We start from the raw sequence: 18,340 nt of genomic DNA on the forward strand, positions 1-18,340 counted from the left end.
GGTAGTGGAGACATGACTTTTTTGATTGCGTAGTTTTGACGTCACATTGCTATTAGCTAGTAGGTAAATGGCTTGGTCAGGTACATGTATTCTGTTGTTCGTGTCTGAACAGACGACATGAACTCTACCGTTCTATCTGTGACACAGATAAAATGTCGTAGATGTTTATACACTTCATGTTCGTTATAGATATAGTATCTATGGAGGCCAATGAATTGCAAGACGGGTTGTCGCAAGATTCTATAATCACAAATTTCCACAGCGTCTCCCATTCATGATCACTCCATTGTAAAGCTAAGGGCACAACCTGCCGTACGTGCTGTCTACGTGCCAAAACGCACTACATGTACTAGGCAATCTTTTGTGATCCGTAAGTGGTAATTACCTCCTCCATGCGAACTCGTAGGGAATCCGTGACGGATTTTGGAGCACGCAGACACGCTGTAGAGCTTTACGTGCAGGCAAAACTTTGTGTGCCATCGGGCTGTGGATTCGCCCCCCGTACGTGCCAGTACGGGCGACGCGCCTGCCCTGTACAACGTTTTCAGAAATACCTGGCGGACGTGGCCTCCCAAAGAAACGTACGGACAAATTGCATGCACGGCGGGTTGTGCCCTTCGCTTTAGCCTGTGTCTATCCTATTCTACCTCCGGTTCGCTACTTTGATAGCTGTTGTGCCCTTAGCTTAAGAGAAATCGTACTTCTGCACAGCGAATTGTCACCAAACATGGCTGAATACGAGATTTGATTGAAGATGTGCGCTTGCGCTAAAAATCAACGTGGTGAAAATGAGCCGGTAATTATCTGTGTAAATGTCATTGCCTTAAAGGTGGGGTCACACCTGTATGTAGATGCCATACTTTGTACCTCTTAACTTAAGTTAAGGCTTATCTAACTAATACAGGAGTTGTATTATGGGATAAGTTTCTTAAAATCATTGGAGGCTTTTACAATCATTTGGGGAATTTCTAATGTCTAAACCTTCTTTGATATAGTTTCCTATATCTGCCATGCATGGATTGTCACATGTCATTATGTATTTGAATTTGCACTTCAGGTCCATTTGGATAAATCCTTGTGTACAAAATGACAGCCTTCTGTATAGAGAATTGCGTATATCGGAATATTTGGGACATACAACCATAAAGTGATATTCGTCTTCTATTAGCTCTGGACAGAATGGACAAACCCTCTGGTCGATAGGGATTTTTTGGAATCTTCCGGTTTATGATGTCAGATCCAGGCCAGGACTGACGAATTTGTACCGGGGGCATGGAGAGATGGTCACAACTTGCAGGACACCATGAATGCAGGACACTGGTCCCAACAGAGCCTCCAGGGACGGGAATATGTAGAGGAACCTGCTCAAGCACTGGGTCAATTTGTGTGACACACGTGCCATTTTGTGTAACAGATATTTGACTTAATTTGCTGATAATGGCACTTTTTTTGTGTAGAACCACATGATATAAAGGTGCAATATAGAGCCATATTACAACTTTGAAAGAGGGCGTAAGGTTTCATAATTGTTTAATTTACGTGTTTGATAAAGATCTTGAATACGTTTTGTGGTGTGTATGAGTGTGATTTTTATAGTAGTTGAAATACTAAGATGATAGGGGAAATCATTAAGGACAAAGTGAAAACAAACACAATCTTAACAGTGCACATAATTTCTTAAGGTAAATGATGGCCCACATTTCTGTAAAAGCACAGTGTCACTGCTTTACTGCTTCGCAAATGAATAAAAAAACCTGTTCACTGTTTACTTGTCAATGTTCTACTTGCACTGCCTGTAAACAAAGGCATACGTAGTACAAAGGGTTCCTCTAACAAAAATACTCTATTGGCAATGCTCGCAAACAAAAGTATATGTAACACAAACTGTTCCTCTGACACACCTGAAATGCGTTTGTAATGCAGTTAGCACCAGGTGCGTCAGGCATGCGGTCGCTAGACGTTGTGTGCGTCCGGAAAACGCCCAACATTCGTACCCCGTACGAATCTATTCGCAGTACGGAAAATTTTGTTGCGCATTTCAGCTGCAATCATACGCATCTCATGCGAAATGAAAACGCTGAAGTCGTAATTCAAACGCCAGATGGGCTCGACGTACAATTTAATTTATTCCAAAAAAATTCCAAATGTTGGGCGTTCGGCCGCGTATTGACAAAATTTCATTCGGAACTCACGCGCACTTGAAAATATACGCAGGTGTAAACCCACCTTTAACAGTGTATATATTTTTTAAGGTAAATGACGATCCACATTACTGTAAAAGTACAGTGTCACTACTTCACTGCTTCGCAAACAAATAAAAAACCTCTTCACCGTTACTTCAATGTTCTACTTGCACTTGCCTGTAAACAAAAGTATACGTAGTACAAAGTGTTCCTCTAACAAAAATACTCTATTGGCAATGCTCGCAAACAAAAGTATATGTAACAGAAACTGTTCCTCTGACACACCTGAAATGCGTTTGGAATGTAATTAGCACCAGGTGCGTCAGGCATGCGCGGTCGCTAGACGTTGTGCGCGTCCGGAATGCGGCCAACACACGTACCTCATACGCAGCTTTTCGCAGCACGGAAAATTCTAGTTGCGCATTCCATATGCAATCATACGCACCTCATGCGAAATGGAAACGCTGAAGTCTAAATTCAAACGCCAGATGGGCTCGACGTACAATTTACTTTATTCCAAAACAACTCCAAATGTTGGGCGTGCGGCCGCGTATTGACAAAATTTCATGCGGAAATCATGCGCACTTGAAAATATACGCAGGTGTGACCCCACCTTTACAAAAAATTTGTCAAATTATTAGCATCATAAAAAAATCATTGACCTAGGTAAGGTAAGCATGGTAAAATACAATTACAAAATACAATTTCTAGTTATACAGTGTATTTACTGAAATTCTTGACAGCAGTGGAATCAACGTGCCCCCCCTCCCCCCCTCCCAACATGTACAGACGTTACATAAGTTACTGTTCAGGTTTCTGGGGCTCGACCGGGGCTATGGTTTGACCTTGACCTTTGTTGACATCGTTGACACAAACCCACTGTCCTTCCAACGAGTAAGACTCCCATTTCAAGATTTGACAGATCGCTCAACGAATTCCGAACATAAAGAGTTTTTGAACGTTTGCCGTATTTGGTCATTTTACATAATGTTTTTTTTTTTAATTTCTATTTTTCATCATATTTCAGTACGAAGTAAAGAGTCACAGTTTCATTAACTGTAGCCATATAGCCATCGCGGTAAAGTGTAGAGAGATGGAGAGTTGTACTGCCCTTCGTCTGACTTCTCACCCCTAGCCTGCCCGGTCGCTAAAACTGTCTGGTAAACAAGAACAAATGCCTTGCCTGCGGACAGATGGATGTCATGTTACAACAAGCCTATTGTCCTGATCATGAGATAGCCTCGAATTTGTGTGTTGGGACACGAAGAGGCGGTGGTTCACCAAAAGGTTAAACTGTCTGGTAAACAAGAACAAAGGCCTTGCTTACGGACAGATGGATGTCGCGTTACAACAAGCCTATTGTCCCTGTGTCCTGAGACTCAACTATGTGTGTCCTTGAGACACGAAGAGGCAGTTCAAAAGTTCAAAACTGTCTGGTCAACAAAAACGAAGCTAACACCCCTGTCACATTATCCACGATCTTCGGGTGTATGGATGGAAGATCGGCCATATTTAAGATCGACAGAGGGCCGCGTATTTTCAGCTGAAACCGTCCATGTCACATATTAGCCATACTTTGTACCTTGTACAATTGCTGTGCAATAAAGTTATTATTATATTGACAAATTTGACTTTATCTCGCTTCTGGAAACGTGGAGTACTGAAAAAAACAAAAATTAACATACCAAACTACAGTTCTTTTCAATTGCATAGAAAGAAGAGTAAACGAGCAAAACGCTCATCATATTCTTTTTCAAAGAACAATACAAAGCTTTTGTTAAAAAATTACCATCAAAATCAACAGATTTGCTTTGGGTTCAGATAGATCGCAAATTACTAGGATTAGACAAAGATCTTTTAATTTGTTCAGTTTATATCAGTCCTAGCGCATCCACAACGCACAAATATGCAGAAAACCATGTAATAGAAATTTTAGAGGAAGAGATATGTAAATACAGTTCTCAGGATTTCATCCTACTAGGCGGTGACCTAAATTCTCGTCTAGAAAATTTACAAGATTTCGTTGAAGATGACACTTTCTGTGATAATCACCCGAATAACTTTTCAAACATTACATTAGATAGACAACACATGGATCAAGCTCCCCCCAACAAGTTTGGCAGATTTGTGGCTGATATATGTATACAAGGAAATCTTAAAATTCTCAACGGCAGAATAGCTGGAGATCTACAAGGAAAATTCACATGCCATCAGCCAAAAGGTAGCAGTACTGTTGATTACGTAATATGCAACCAACCGCTTCTGGAACACATTTCATTTTTTTCGAGTTAACCCCCTAACCACATTCTCTGATCACTGCATGTTATCTGTTGTCTTACGTACAAAATCCTCAAATCACCCTGCCAAAGTGAAACAGAAAAGTGGAAACAGCAAACCTCTCTCTAAAAGATTCCATTGGAATGAAACCTCTGCACAGAAGTTTTTTCAATCCCTCAGCCAACCACACATAATAGATAGACTGAATAACCTTTCACTTAGAGAAACCAAAAGCGCAGCCCACGACATTGAAAACTACGTCTCGGACCTCAGTTCAGTATTAAGAGATGCCGGTTACAAATCATTGTGTTTAAAATTAATAGGAAACGGCCAAGGAAAATTAAAAACAAGAAATGACAAAAGTTGTTGTGAAATGAAACGGGAGCTAAAAAATCTGGCATCTTTACTTACTAAAAATCCACAGAATTCAGACGTGAGAGGAAGGTTTTTTTAAAGGAAAAAAGAATATAGAAAACTATTAAAAAAAAAGAAACGAGACTTTCATCAACAAATCGTTAACCAACTGTCCTCTTTGAGGGAAGAAAATCCAAACGCGTTTTGGAACTTATTGAAGAAACTGAAGTGATCAGAGAAAACACAAGAGCCAAGTTCTCAAATAACGGACGAGGCGTGGTTGAAACATTTTAATAGAATAGACAAATCTTCCACCAGTGACTCAGAAACTTCAACTAATAACTCAAAAAAATGTTCAACCTCATTTTCCCTCCCCTCTCCCTCCTACGGAGAATTCCTTTTTGGACTCTCTGATATCAGCTAAGGAACTGGGTATAGCCATCTCCAAACTAAAAAACAGCAAATCTAGTGGTAGTGATATGATTACAAATGAAATGCTGAAATGTGGTAAACCAATCCTCCAAAAAACACTTCTTCATCTCTTCAATTCATGTTTGCAAAACGGATACTTTCCCAAAGAATGGTCACTTAGTCATATAGTACCAATACACAAGTCAGGTGATACCTCAGTCCCAGACAACTATCGGGGTATCTCCATTATGAGTTGTCTGGGGAAATTATTCTCTTCCATTTTGAATACTCGTCTTGTGAACTATGCAGAACAGAACAGCCTTTTCAAACCTCAACAGGCCGGTTTTAGAAAAAACTATAGAACGTCTGATAATCTTTTCGTATTAACTACTTTAGTAAGCAAATATCTCAGTCAAAATTCACGTCTTTACGCATGCTTTGTTGATTTTAGCAAAGCTTTCGACTCTGTTTGGCGAGAGGGTCTCCTGTTCAAATTAAATAATCTTGGAATAGGAGGAAACTTCCTATCAACCATAAAAGACATGTATTCCAAAACTAATAACTGTATCAAAACCAACAATCGTCTTACCGAAACATTTGTAACTAACTGCGGGGTTCGACAAGGTTGTAATCTGAGTCCAACATTGTTTAATTTGTTCATTAGTGATATAGTATCTGAATTTGATGACTGTTCTAGCAATTCTCCTATTCTGTACAACATGAAAGTGCCATGTCTTTTATATGCCGATGACTTGGTTATCTTCTCAGAATCCCAACAAGGTTTACAGTCCTCCCTACTTAGACTAGAACAACATTGTAAATCATGGAAGCTGAAAGTTAACCTGAAAAAGACAAAGGTTATTGTATTTACAAAGGGAGGCCGCTTACCGAAAGATTGTACTTTCTTGTTTGATAATAATGCTTTAGAAATAGTAACATCTTATTCTTATTTAGGTATTGTTGTATCCTCAGCTGGCACATTCAAAGCCAACAGCAAATACTTGTACAGCAAGGGACTGAAAGCTCTATTTGGAATTAGACAATCCTTAGACAAAGCAGACGCACCGTTATCAGCTAAAAACAAACTCTTCGACACTTGTGTTAAACCTATTTTGTTATATGGATCTGAAATTTGGAGCTCATTCAAAAGTCCTAGCTCTTGTCCTATTGAAACAGTGCACTTGAAATTTTGTAAACACTCTCTTAATGTTCCGAAAACTGCATCTAACCTTGCTGTACGCGCTGAATTAGGGAGGTATCCTATCCAACTGGAAGCCTCTCTAAATGCCATCAAATATTTCATTAGAATTCAACAGAATGTGCCAGCTGAGAGTCTGCAGGCAGACGCTCTCTTATGTCAACTTAATCTAGATTCATCAGGTACCAAATGTTGGGCATCTGGTGTTCGCAAAACTTTGGAGGAGTGTGGTTACCCTTTTGTTTGGCAAGCCCGTAAGTCAACAGATCCAAACATATCCCACCTAATTTCTGCAATCCACCAACGACTGAAGGATATTTATTTCCAGAATTTTCTAACCAACATTCATAATGATAAAAAAGGCTTACGTGCAAAAAACAAACTCCGAACGTACAGACTACTGAAATCCACATACAATGAAGAGCAGTACTTGAAAATTGCAAACATTCGGCATAGAACTACCATTGCTAAACTAAGAATCAGTTGCCACCGACTGCGAATTGAATCAGGAAGGCACAACCGCACTCCTCTAGAACAAAGAGTCTGCCAATTTTGTACCTCAAACATGGTAGAAGATGAAGTACACTTCACTGTTGATTGTGATATGTATGCGTATGATAGAAATACTCTATTTAGTTATATAGAAAGTAGATTCCCTCATTTTAGACACATGAGTAGCACGGACAAGTTTATTATATTATTTCTCATGCGTTTTGACAAACCGACAATAGCGAAACCCATACAGTCCTACATTTTCACTATTACCAAGAAGCGAGAAGAAGCCGAACTTTTGTGTTAGACTAGATTTGTGACACTTTTATATGTATATATCCTGACCTATTGTGACCTGTACTTAGCTCGGTTGGGCAAAATTGTACAATAAAGGTCTTCATTCATTCATTATTATAAGCGAGTCTCGGTTCGAAGATTGCCGTAGAATCGTCGTCCAATCGATTTTCACCAATTGTGACAGTGGTATAATACCCATCAGGCGAAAATCGATCGGAAGACTAGTCTACGAGCTCTAAATGACATTTTTGTGAGTAAGACGTCCGGTGTTCTCACGATCATCTTGCGATTTTTAGGGATCGCCGGCGATTTTCAGGGGTAGTACGATGGTCGCGGTGCAGCGAAACATGTTCTTAACATAAGCGACAAGTCGCAGGAGATCTCTGGGATCGCAGAGCTCGTTACCGAGTCGCAGGTCGTGCGTGCAAATCGTACGTACCTCGCAAGGCTATTCGACATTCGATTGATAGTCGTGCATCAATCCAGCACAGACCTAGTTATTAATCATCGAGTGCAAATCGGATGGCAAACGCCCTTCAGTCGGGCGACGTTCGCCCGACTTCCGTTTGTTTACAAATATTGAATTTATGAGAATGTGAGGGTAGTTCTGACATTGTGGCCCCTGTGGCAGTAGATAGGCTGGCTTTGTGACACAATTTCTTTTCTTTCGTCATTTCTAGTATGCCCGCGCATTCCATTAATTGGTTAAACAGATTACGACAACAAAAGAAACAACATTTATTGATATCTTGCCTTTCTGTGAGGAACGTTTTGTGTTACTTTGTCCGAGTGTAAGAGGTCAGGGGAGGTTCATTATCATAGATTTATTCAGAGATGATCCGCGGCACGAGCCTCGCTTATATGTGACGGCCGGGGACAGTTTTGGGGCGAAAAATACGCAAGACCATCTTAAGATCTTAAAATCAGCCGACCTTCGTGCGATCGCGAAGTACGTCCGAAGATCGTATGTAATGTGAGGGGGGTATTACGGACAGATGGATATCACAAATATGTTACAATAAATATTGACAAGTTTGTAGGTGAATCAAAAGCGATTCTCAGCAATAGTCCTGTGTCAGTGTAATCGTTTCCCGTGCAAATGACGGTAGGCCGGAGGGGCCTCATGATTAAAGAACTTTGTCACCTCGCCAGAGAGGTTATGTTTTCCGTTTGTGTGTGTGTGTGTATGAATGTAATGTTACATGTATGTATCTATGCAGTTCACCAGCATAACTCCAGAATGCCTTGATGGGTTGTCTTCATATTTGGTACGTGGGTAGATGTTGCTGGGACCTTAAAACGACTGAATTTTTGACCCCCTAGCTTGTTGTTACGGTTCTGCAGCCTCGAACAGAAGTGAAGCTTTCATTCTCGTTCTGCAAAGGAATAACGGAATTTACTTGTCGTGTTTAGGTGCACTATATCCTGCGGTTCTTTTACCTTCGCCGAGAAAGTTATGTCTTGGGTAGCGTATGTATGTATGTTTGTAGAAGACCAGCATAACTCCTGGATGGATTGTATTGATATTCGGTATGTGGGTAGGTCTTGGTACCTCAGGGCTCCCTTCAGACAGAGGACTGCAGCTCGGCAAGAGAGATAAAGGTCAGAATAGCCAAGGCAACTACCGTATTGTCAAAATTAAAACACATCTGGAATAGCCATAACATTTCCCCGCAAACAAAAATCCAACCACTACGTTCCCTTGTGTTATCAGTCTTCCTATATGGAACTGAGGCATGGACTTTAAATGCAGAGATTGTGAAACGGATTAATGCATTTGAGATGAACTGCTACCGAAGACTACTTCGGGTCCACTGGTCATCGCACACCACAAACAGAGAAGTCATGCAGCGTGTTGATGCCCTGATAGGTCCTTTCCGAAGGCTTGTGAAAAAGAAGAAGTTACAATGGTTTGGCCATGCTACGAGAGCAAAAGGCACTTTGACTCACACTATACTGCAAGGTAGGGCGGAGGATGTAAGACCTAGGGGACGTCATCGACGGACTTGGACTAGCGACTTGAAAGAATTGTCGGGACAAACAGTCCACCAGCTAGAAACCTGGGCCGAAGATAGACGAAGATGGAAAGCTTATGTTGATGGCATTGCTGCCCCTACGGCCGGTGAGGCTATGGGAACGGTGAGTTGAGGTGAGGTGAGGGTAGGTCTTGATGATATCTGGAAACGATTAGATTTTGGGCCCCCTGTACTGTTAAGGTACCGCAGCGGAACTTCCGGGTTTAATATTTCAAGTTCTGAACATGCTGTGGCTATGATTTTTGATTGGTAGATAGATCTTGATGCCGAAAAAAAGTGGTATATGTTTGGGCCCCCTAGCTGCTTGCTTTAGGAAATGGAAGGCAGGCTAAGTCTGAGACTTTGAGACCTTGAATAACTCAAAAAGGGGTTGACGGATTGTCATGATTTTTGTTTTTTTGATATGTAGTAATGCTTCATATTATTACATATTTAATCATGACAATTGCAATCTAATTTGCACAATTGATTAGGACATCATCTAAACACGCTACGTTTAATTATCGGACCATTGCAACATGTTTGTAATTGAGAAAAAGAAGAATATTGATAGATATATACTATGCAAGATAAAGACCTAATTTGCATAATTAATGACAAAATGCTATAATGTGACTGTGATAAATGACGGGAACTTCTTACTTTGCAAGTTGTGTACAGATGAACATCGTTAAACATTTATAATGCAAATAAGGCGCTCGTTTGCATAAATTATCAGAAAATGCAATTTAACAATTAAGACTGCTATGGCTTTGTTGTTAAGTGGAGAAGATGATCAAGTTATATAATTTATGCAAATGAGAACCTTATTTGCATAATCAATGACAAACAAAATTAATACTGTAACAGCAGTTGTAAAAGAGAATCATTTGGCGAAGGTATGGGGTCGTGGAACTCTAGTAGATGAATACATCAGGATATATTTCTAGTCACTTCCTTCGTGTTTGCTGTGGCTGTCATTATAGACGCGGAAAAGACGCGGCCGAGTTACTTTGCCGCGTTTTCCAACCCCTTCGCGCTACCACACGAGAACACACGTAGTTCAAATCTCAGGACCAAAGGACACGATCAACAGGCGGTGGTAAATCCAAAGGTCAAAACTTATGTCTGGTTAACAAGAACGAAGACAAGGTTGGCTACGGACAGATGGACATCACGTTACCGAAAATCCTAGGGTGATCCGGGGGCAAAACGCTATTTCTTGCATTTAGATGGGCAGATTTTGATGCCAGACTAAGCTAAAGTTTATTGGAAATTCTATTAGAAAGACACATTGTTTCAGCGAGGGCGATGCCCCCAAAATATTTTCACCCATTCGAGCGCCAAGGTGCAAGCTGTCGCAATGTTGGTCTGTGGAAATTTTGAAATATGGACCCTCTGAAACGCCATTTGCTGTATTTTGATGGACATATTTTCATGCAGACTATGATCAATTTAATTATCATATGTTAAAGAAAGTGTGTCCGTCACCAGGGAGGTCCGGAGAGAAGTTTGAAATCTAGACCCTCTAAAACGTCATTTCCTGCATTTGAGGGGCACATTCTGCTTGTAAATTAAGCTAAGTTCGACAGTAAGTCTTCTATTAGACAAGTTTAAAAGGTTTTGGAGATAGACGCTCCCGCAACATATTTTACATCATGCCCTGCGCCGAATGCGCGAGCCGTCACAAGGGAGATCAAGCGAAACTTTAAAATCGGGAATCTCTGAAACGCCTTTTGCTGCTTTTTAGGGGTAAATTTAACCTGTAGACTACCTAGATTTGATAAAACTTCCATCATTGAAAAAATTTACAAGGTTTCAGCTTGATTGGCTGTCTTCTGGTTAAGAATAGAAATTGTCACACAGTCTTACATCCAGAATGGACTTTACTTTGTAGGCGTGGCTCGTGACGTCAAACCTGGTCAAGGACTACAAAACGCAGAAAAAAGGTGACCTGACTGTAGAAGACAACAACAATCTCTCACTGTCCTCCTTCTGGTTCTACTAAACGTTTCCCACTGACATATAAATATGTCAATCGTCAACGGACCAACCCCCGAATCAGACGAGGCGTTCTTCGACGACGTCGCCTCGCTGAAAAGCCGCGTCAGGGCGCACACCGATCCTGGCAGAAAACCTCTTGGCAAAGACGACAACGCCGAGGACTCCGAGGATGGGGGGCGGGCACGCAGGGGGAGGCCGCCGCTTACCAGAGTCCAGTCGTCACGAGACATCGACATCGTGGAGCGAACACGGTCTGTGGACGAGATGAACCGAGCCCTCCCTGATATGGAGGCGGCTTACCACACCATTCTCAGCAGCGTAGGAGAAGACCCGGCCCGGCAGGGGCTGCTGAAAACGCCGAGCAGAGCGGCCAGTGCGCTCATATTCTTCACCAAGGGCTACCAGGAGGATCTCCAAGGTTAGACACAAATCACGTATTCTTTTCACGTGACCTGTCAAAAGTTTAGTCACTCTGGTAAACATTTGGATTTTTTCTCAGCGACTGACTTCCAGGGGTGTCTCACGAGTGTGTCATGGTTGTGCTTTGTCATAATTTCTTCATACTACTTTATCAAAATTCAAAGGTCATTATCATCATCTTCGAGGTCCTGTGAGGCTCAGTACAAAACTGTCCTTGGTCTATCAAAAGAGGTTATATCAGGCTCCTTGGTCATCTTAGTTTCACTTACTCTCTAAGCAGAGTTTAGGCCCCGGCTGTTTTTTTTTAGTCTTTTTTTATCGCGCTTTCTATTTTGTATTGTATCGTGTTTTGTCAAAACCGAACAGTTAGGTTTTCACAGTACAACTCAAGATACAATACAAAATAGAAAGCCCGATAAAAAGACTAAAAAAACGTTAAAAAAACAACCGGAGCCTAACCTCTGCTTGGAGAGTAAATAAGTGTCACTGAAATTGCATTAAAAATGGCGTGGATACCCTTTTATTAAAAGGAAGGGAAAACAAGTGGGTGGTATTGTCATTGTGTACAGTGAGAGTGGCGAATAAGACAACTTTAGTTACCATATGTACTTGAAGTTTAATTTTTGTAAAGCAACTATATTAGTAAGTGCCATAGAAAATCGAGTGTTGTTTCACCTTACAAACATGTTCACCAATACAGTGTACATGTGATCGTAAAGATCTACTACTGTGAAGTACAGTATATCCTCAAAATGTATCTTACTTTGAATATCTTTGATGACCATCTGTGTCTTCTCACGATAGTAAATTTGGCCCCTAAATTTCCAGACTTCTATTTGGGGGTTTACAATCCGAATCGTGTTCGATCTGACGTAATCGAACAGGACATGTGTTCTATCTGGGGTCACCTGCGGCCATCCGCAGGTTTCCACCGTAAAAACGCGGAAAACGTCATTTTCTTCGGTGCCATGCGTCAGAAGAAAAACAATCATTTTTGCATATACAAACCATTATCTGACCAGCAAAGTTTTGCTGTCGTTTAGTTTGGAAAATGTGAAATGTAACAAAGCTGCTGGCGTCATTATTGGTGGCCTTGAATATCACAACACTTGTTTACGGTGGTATCAATTACCCCATGTCCCTATCAGTGCAACTCGACATACGACCAAACATGGTATTCAAGTCGCTTACAAAACGTGTGCAAATCAACTGTTTCAGGACTTAAATTGTTGACAACTAATATCTCCAGATTTGTGTCTTGGGGATTTTTGGAATATGGAGACAATTTTGGATAACGAGTCTTAGAGTGTGAGAAAAAAAGATTTTTCGACCTTATCTTGGCTGTAAAAATAGTTTTAGTAGAAGTTGAAAAATTCCTAAGATAGAAAGTTTGATCTAACAACCATTACGTATATGATAAAAAAAGATTTGGATTTTCAGTCAAATTTAGGACCAATCTAAATATGGTATTTTTTTTTGTCCACCAAACACCGTGTTTTATATATATATATATATATGTGTGTGTGTGTGTGTGTGTGTGTGTGTGTGTGTGTAAAAATGGAAACTTTGGGGCCAAATTTGACCATCGTGTCTGAATGATGCAGTGTTCGAAGAAGACACAGATGAAATGGTGATAGTGAGGAACATAGAGATGTTTTCCATGTGTGAACATCATTTGGTGCCATTCATTGGAAAGGTACTTTGTAAAATATGATAACAACACTCGCAGATTCCTGAACAGCCTCTTCTGTTGGTGCTTCACTTATCAGTTCAAATTACAGGATTTACATAAATTTTACTTCTAAGAATGTGAAAGTGAATAATAGAACAGGTTAACAGACATCAAATTAACTGTTAACCAGTTCTATTTGAGACAATTAACAAACTGTTTGGACATGAAATGTGGGTTTAGTCTTTACTGTTGCCACATTTTGGTCACACTGTCTGTTCTTCAAAGGAAGAACAACAACAGGCTGTTCAGCTGCTGTTTTGCCTGCTTGTTTGTTAACTGCTTCCTGTGTTGATTTTCAGAGGTAGTGTCTGATGCAATATTTGATGAGGACACTGATGAGATGGTGATAGTGCGAGATATTGAGTTGTTCTCATTATGTGAGCATCATTTGGTCCCATTCATGGGCAAGGTAGGGCTGTTCCTGTGGGGGTGGAGGTTCTTTTTTAAATTCCATTTTTCACATTTTTATAAGAGATTCAGGTGATCAAAACTAACATTCTGCAGGGTGGTAAGGGTGTATGGCGTATGTCTGTCTCATAAAACACAGCATAAGGCACTTCTATTAACTTGAAAATTCATCTGTGTTGGTAGAAGTCATTCTTGAAATAGTTGTACTGTAATTTCCAACACAAAAATTAGACTCACCCAAAGTTTCGACTGCACAGCATCAGTCATTGTCAAAGAATGAATAATCCACTGTTGTCGTGACGTCACGTTATGCACGCGACTCAGTGAGCAGTGGATTATATGTTGCAGGAAGTCTGATGCTGTGCAGTCGAAACTTTGTGCGAGTCCAATTTTTGTGTTGGAAACTTTAGTTCAACTATTTGAATAAGGCACACGGTATTGTTTTTAGATTGATGGAAACATGTCATTTGTGAACGTAGATCAGGTCGTGTGTGTAGTCTAATGAGACATAAGTTTAACTAATGCCCTGTTGTGTTAAAATTATTTAAGCACAGGGAATTCTTGGAAAGGCAACTTTTGTACAGGTAGTTAGGTGTATTTGAAGGAGGCAATGTCAGATGGTAATGACAATGTGTACTTACCTAATGGACAACAAAACATGAGACTTTATGGTTTAGAAATATATTGGCCTTCCCCTTTTACATTTTGTCCGCATTGTGCTATATACGGTGGCTGGAAACTATGTCATTAGGTCTGTGTACCAGAGTACTGGGTTCGGAATACCTGTTAGGCTTTGTGGCCGGTTGTATCATTGGTCAGCACCAATACATAAGTACAGGTTTTTCTGGACATCCAGGTTATACAACTAGGATAGGTGGGTTTGACAGTGACATCTACGCATGTTACATTTTCTCAATAGCCAACCAGCAATTAGAATCTTATGAGTTACTTATGAAAAACTATGCACACAACAATTCATTTCTGTTGTCATATCAGGAAGAGTTTGTGGTCCTTCTTTCACTACGATCCATGGTGATGAATGGTTTTAAGGTAGGGTGTATCAGCCAACAGATGTTAATGTGTACTTATACTGTATACGGAACCATTTTTGTATATTTCACCACAATTTCATTATATCACAGGTTTCTGTGGGATATCTGCCAAACAAAAAGGTGCTTGGACTGAGTAAAATAGCCAGGTAGGCATGAGACTTGGAAAATCATAGATTTTAAACCAAATTTTATACAGTTATGATATTGTTTTGAAGCATATCCAGGGCTAGGGCTCGGAATACAACCTGCACATGTAGGTTAGTGCAGGTAAAATCAAAGCTGTGCAGTTATCTCTGATGTCTACCTTTGCCTCACCTACACTGGTCCATGTACTGAGTTTACATGTACATGTTTAATGATCTTGATGTGGACTTTAACTGGCTGCATTGTACTGTTACCACCTATGAAGAATAAAAAGAAATAATGGCAATGCTTTCTGAACAGATTTTAGTATGTTCTATATTTCCTGAATTCTGAGTGGTGCAGGTAAAATTTGTCTGGTGCAGGTAATTACTAAATGTTACCTGCACCTGTGCAGGTTTACAGAAAAAAGTATTTCAAGCCCTAATCTGTTTTTAAAAAGTTCACCAAAACACAGTTATGGGTGAGGCTCACTCATGCATACATTTCGACCCTTGAATTTATTGGTATTGACAAGTGCTGCTGATATGGAAAAAAAACTCATAATTCCATGGGATGGCTGGCAGTTTTGAAAAAAAAAAACATTTCTGTTTTGTTTTTTTTTCCTTTCAGAATAGTAGAGATGTACAGTAGAAGGTTACAAGGTAAGCTGCTTTGAAAATGTTTGTACCTTTAGCTTATTATAAATGAAACATGCTTCTCTTTGATTTTGACTTTATTGAGGTTGCGACAAGTACAATGCAATGCTTCTGTTAAATCTTCTTAATGACTTAAATCTTCGTAATGACTTAATGAAAAGATGACACCTAATGAAATGGTATAGATCGAAGAATGGCATATGTCAAAGAAGATTTTCTTTTAGTGTGGTTTTGGCATTGAAACATTACCAGTGTTGTCCCCATTGACATGTTTCAGTGTTGACTGTACAATGAAGCACCTGTTCTTCATGTACTTCACAGTTCAGGAGAGACTGACTAAGCAGATAGCGCTGGCCCTGAGTGAAGCCATCCAGCCTGCTGGAGTGGCAGTTGTGTGTGAGGCAACGTAAGTGCCCAGATTAGTAGCATTCCCTTTGTGGAATCAGCATTCTGCTTGCATGTGTTCTCTGCTGGGGATGTTTAAAATGCACTGCATCATCGCATGTACAGTAATCTGCCTGTGTTGACATGTCAGGGCATTAAGGTCATACCTTGGAGGCATGTTGTCTGACAGCTGACCTCCTCACCCTGATAGAGCAGATATGCAACCTTCAAGTCACACCAATTTGATTTGTTTGGTTCACGGATTTTTTTTTTTTTCAAAAATGAAAATATAGCACATCATAATTGCAACGGGCAGAGAGTAAAACTTGAATATGATCATGTCGACTCCCTAAACCTGAGTGCACCAAGGCATACATCTGGTCCTCGTTTTGTTTTCAAGATGCTTCTCCAGTTAAGCATATTCACCACCAAGAAATGTCATGGAGGTTATATTTATCTCCATGACATGTCATGGAAGTTATATTTACCTCCATGAAATGTCATGGAGGTTGCATTTTCACTAGCGTTTATGTGTCTGTCTGTCTGTCTGTCTGTCTGTCTGTCTGTCTGTCTGTCTGTCAACAAGATAAGTCAAGAACGGCTGGGTGGATTGGTTTCATACTTGGTGTGTTGGTAGGGTGTGAAGAAAGCTGAAAATGATTAGATTTTGGGCCCGCTAACGGCATTCCTAGGTACTTAAGCGTAACTTCCGGTTTTGCTATCTCGTGCTTGAACAAGCTATAGTCATAATTTTTGAGTGTTAGATAGCTCTTGTGCTCAGGATGAAGTGACATAAGTTTGGGCTCCCTAGCGACTAATTTTAAGATAGCAGGGGCATTTTTGTCAAAAACGTCTTAAGAAAATAACTCAAGAAAGGAACAACGGATTTTTATGATTTTTGGTATGTAGGTACCTTAGACAACATTGTACAAAATGAAATACAAATTATGCAAAATAGGAGCATAGTTGCATAATAAATGAGAATATTCTATCATAGTAGTTTTTTCAATATATCTCTTGTCCCGGACATGATATAGTGTTGATTTTTAGGTGGTAGATAGCTGTTAGTGTCATGGCAAAGCGAGGCAAGTTTTAGCCTCCTAGCATTTAATTTGGGAACTGCAGGGGCGTTTTTGTCAAGACATTCTAAATAGGATAACTGCAGAAAGGAACGACGGATTGCCATTATCTAAGGCATGCAGGTAGCTTAGGCAAAGATGTTCATAATGATATACATGTTATACAAATGAGGACTTAATTTGCATAATTATTGTTGAAATTCTAAAACTCTAGTCTTTTTTTATTTTTGAAAATCCATGAACCAATAAATTAAATCGGTGTGTCCTTAGAGTCGCAATCAAAATCAAAGGGCTGTTAACTCTAATTTGCCATATGTAAAAATATGACAGTCGCTATAACTTATTACTTATATTTCAGCGATATCATAGGTATGGTGAAATATATCGTATTCGTAATGTTTCTTCTTCTTCTTTCTCCTGTCAAATCTTCCAAACACGTTATTTCCGGTGCTCCTTGACCGAATAACTTGGAATTTGACACAAGGGTAGAGTGGGCCAATACCCTAAGGCCATGACCAATTCACATGGGGTGCACTGGAAGAGTCCATTCTTGCACTGGGAATTTTGTAAGATTCATTCTTGGGCTAACGTGTCATTAGTAGAAGTGAATTTTAAGCAAAAGTGTTCCATTTTTGCACATGGGTGATTTTGAAACAGTCTATTGTTGCATGGGGAGGTAGATGGCTGAAATATGCTGTATTTGCTCTCAAGCAAATGTCGGTCTTTCTATATTTTTTGCTTACTTTTCAAACAGCATCCCCATTTTCCAATGTCGGTTCAAGGCATGAGCTTCTTCTCATTATGTTATCTCTACATGTTGTCCTAACCTGCATGATTTCTGGACTTTACAGACACATGTGCATGGTGATGAGAGGAGTACAGAAACTCAACAGCAAGACTGTCACCAGTTGCATGATGGGAGTGTTCCGAGAAGATCCCAAAACAAGGGAAGAGTTCTTGACATTGGCAAGGGAATGAGAAGGATGGCCAGAAGTTTGCTTGATAGTTTTATAACGCTTGGGCCTTTGCCATATCCACCTCATAAAACCACATCGTTCGCTTCGCTCACTCAGTGGTTTTATTCTGTATTTATAGCAAAGGCCCAGGCGTTATGACACCATATACACCGAGGAACAGGCGGGGCATTAACCCTTAATTCATGCCTCGACGGGCTAGGTGCAGGTCGCTGATACACATGTAGTATGACGTAACGAACAGACATATGTTGGAAAGCAGAAACAACAATATACAATCT

At 40.2% G+C, this 18,340-nt stretch overlaps 1 protein-coding gene across 1 annotated transcript; it reads left to right on the forward strand.

Annotated features, from left to right (window-relative positions):
* The first annotated feature begins 11,198 nt into the window (after window positions 1-11,198).
* On the forward strand, window positions 11,199-18,110 carry LOC118416072 (GTP cyclohydrolase 1-like). The gene is made up of 6 exons (XM_035821129.1): window positions 11,199-11,649; window positions 13,683-13,792; window positions 14,934-14,989; window positions 15,597-15,628; window positions 15,944-16,028; window positions 17,937-18,110. Exons 1-6 carry the CDS (start codon window positions 11,259-11,261, stop codon window positions 18,061-18,063), a joined length of 801 nt encoding a protein of 266 aa, XP_035677022.1. The 5' UTR covers window positions 11,199-11,258; the 3' UTR covers window positions 18,064-18,110.
* The last annotated feature ends 230 nt before the right edge of the window (window positions 18,111-18,340 follow it).

Source organism: Branchiostoma floridae, chromosome 5 (assembly GCF_000003815.2).
Source record: "Branchiostoma floridae strain S238N-H82 chromosome 5, Bfl_VNyyK, whole genome shotgun sequence".
Classification (NCBI taxonomy): Eukaryota; Metazoa; Chordata; class Leptocardii; order Amphioxiformes; family Branchiostomatidae; genus Branchiostoma; species Branchiostoma floridae.

What these genes read in the sequence shown, in the direction of transcription:
- LOC118416072 (XM_035821129.1), top strand. Translation starts at nt 11,259, where the DNA reads ATGTCAATCGTCAACGGACCAACCCCCGAATCAGACGAGGCGTTCTTC. An exon ending in CTACCAGGAGGATCTCCAAG is followed by an intron (nt 11,650 to 13,682) that starts GTTAGACACAAA and finishes GTTGATTTTCAG; the next exon opens with AGGTAGTGTCTGATGCAATA. An exon ending in GCAGTTGTGTGTGAGGCAAC is followed by an intron (nt 16,029 to 17,936) that starts GTAAGTGCCCAG and finishes TGGACTTTACAG; the next exon opens with ACACATGTGCATGGTGATGA.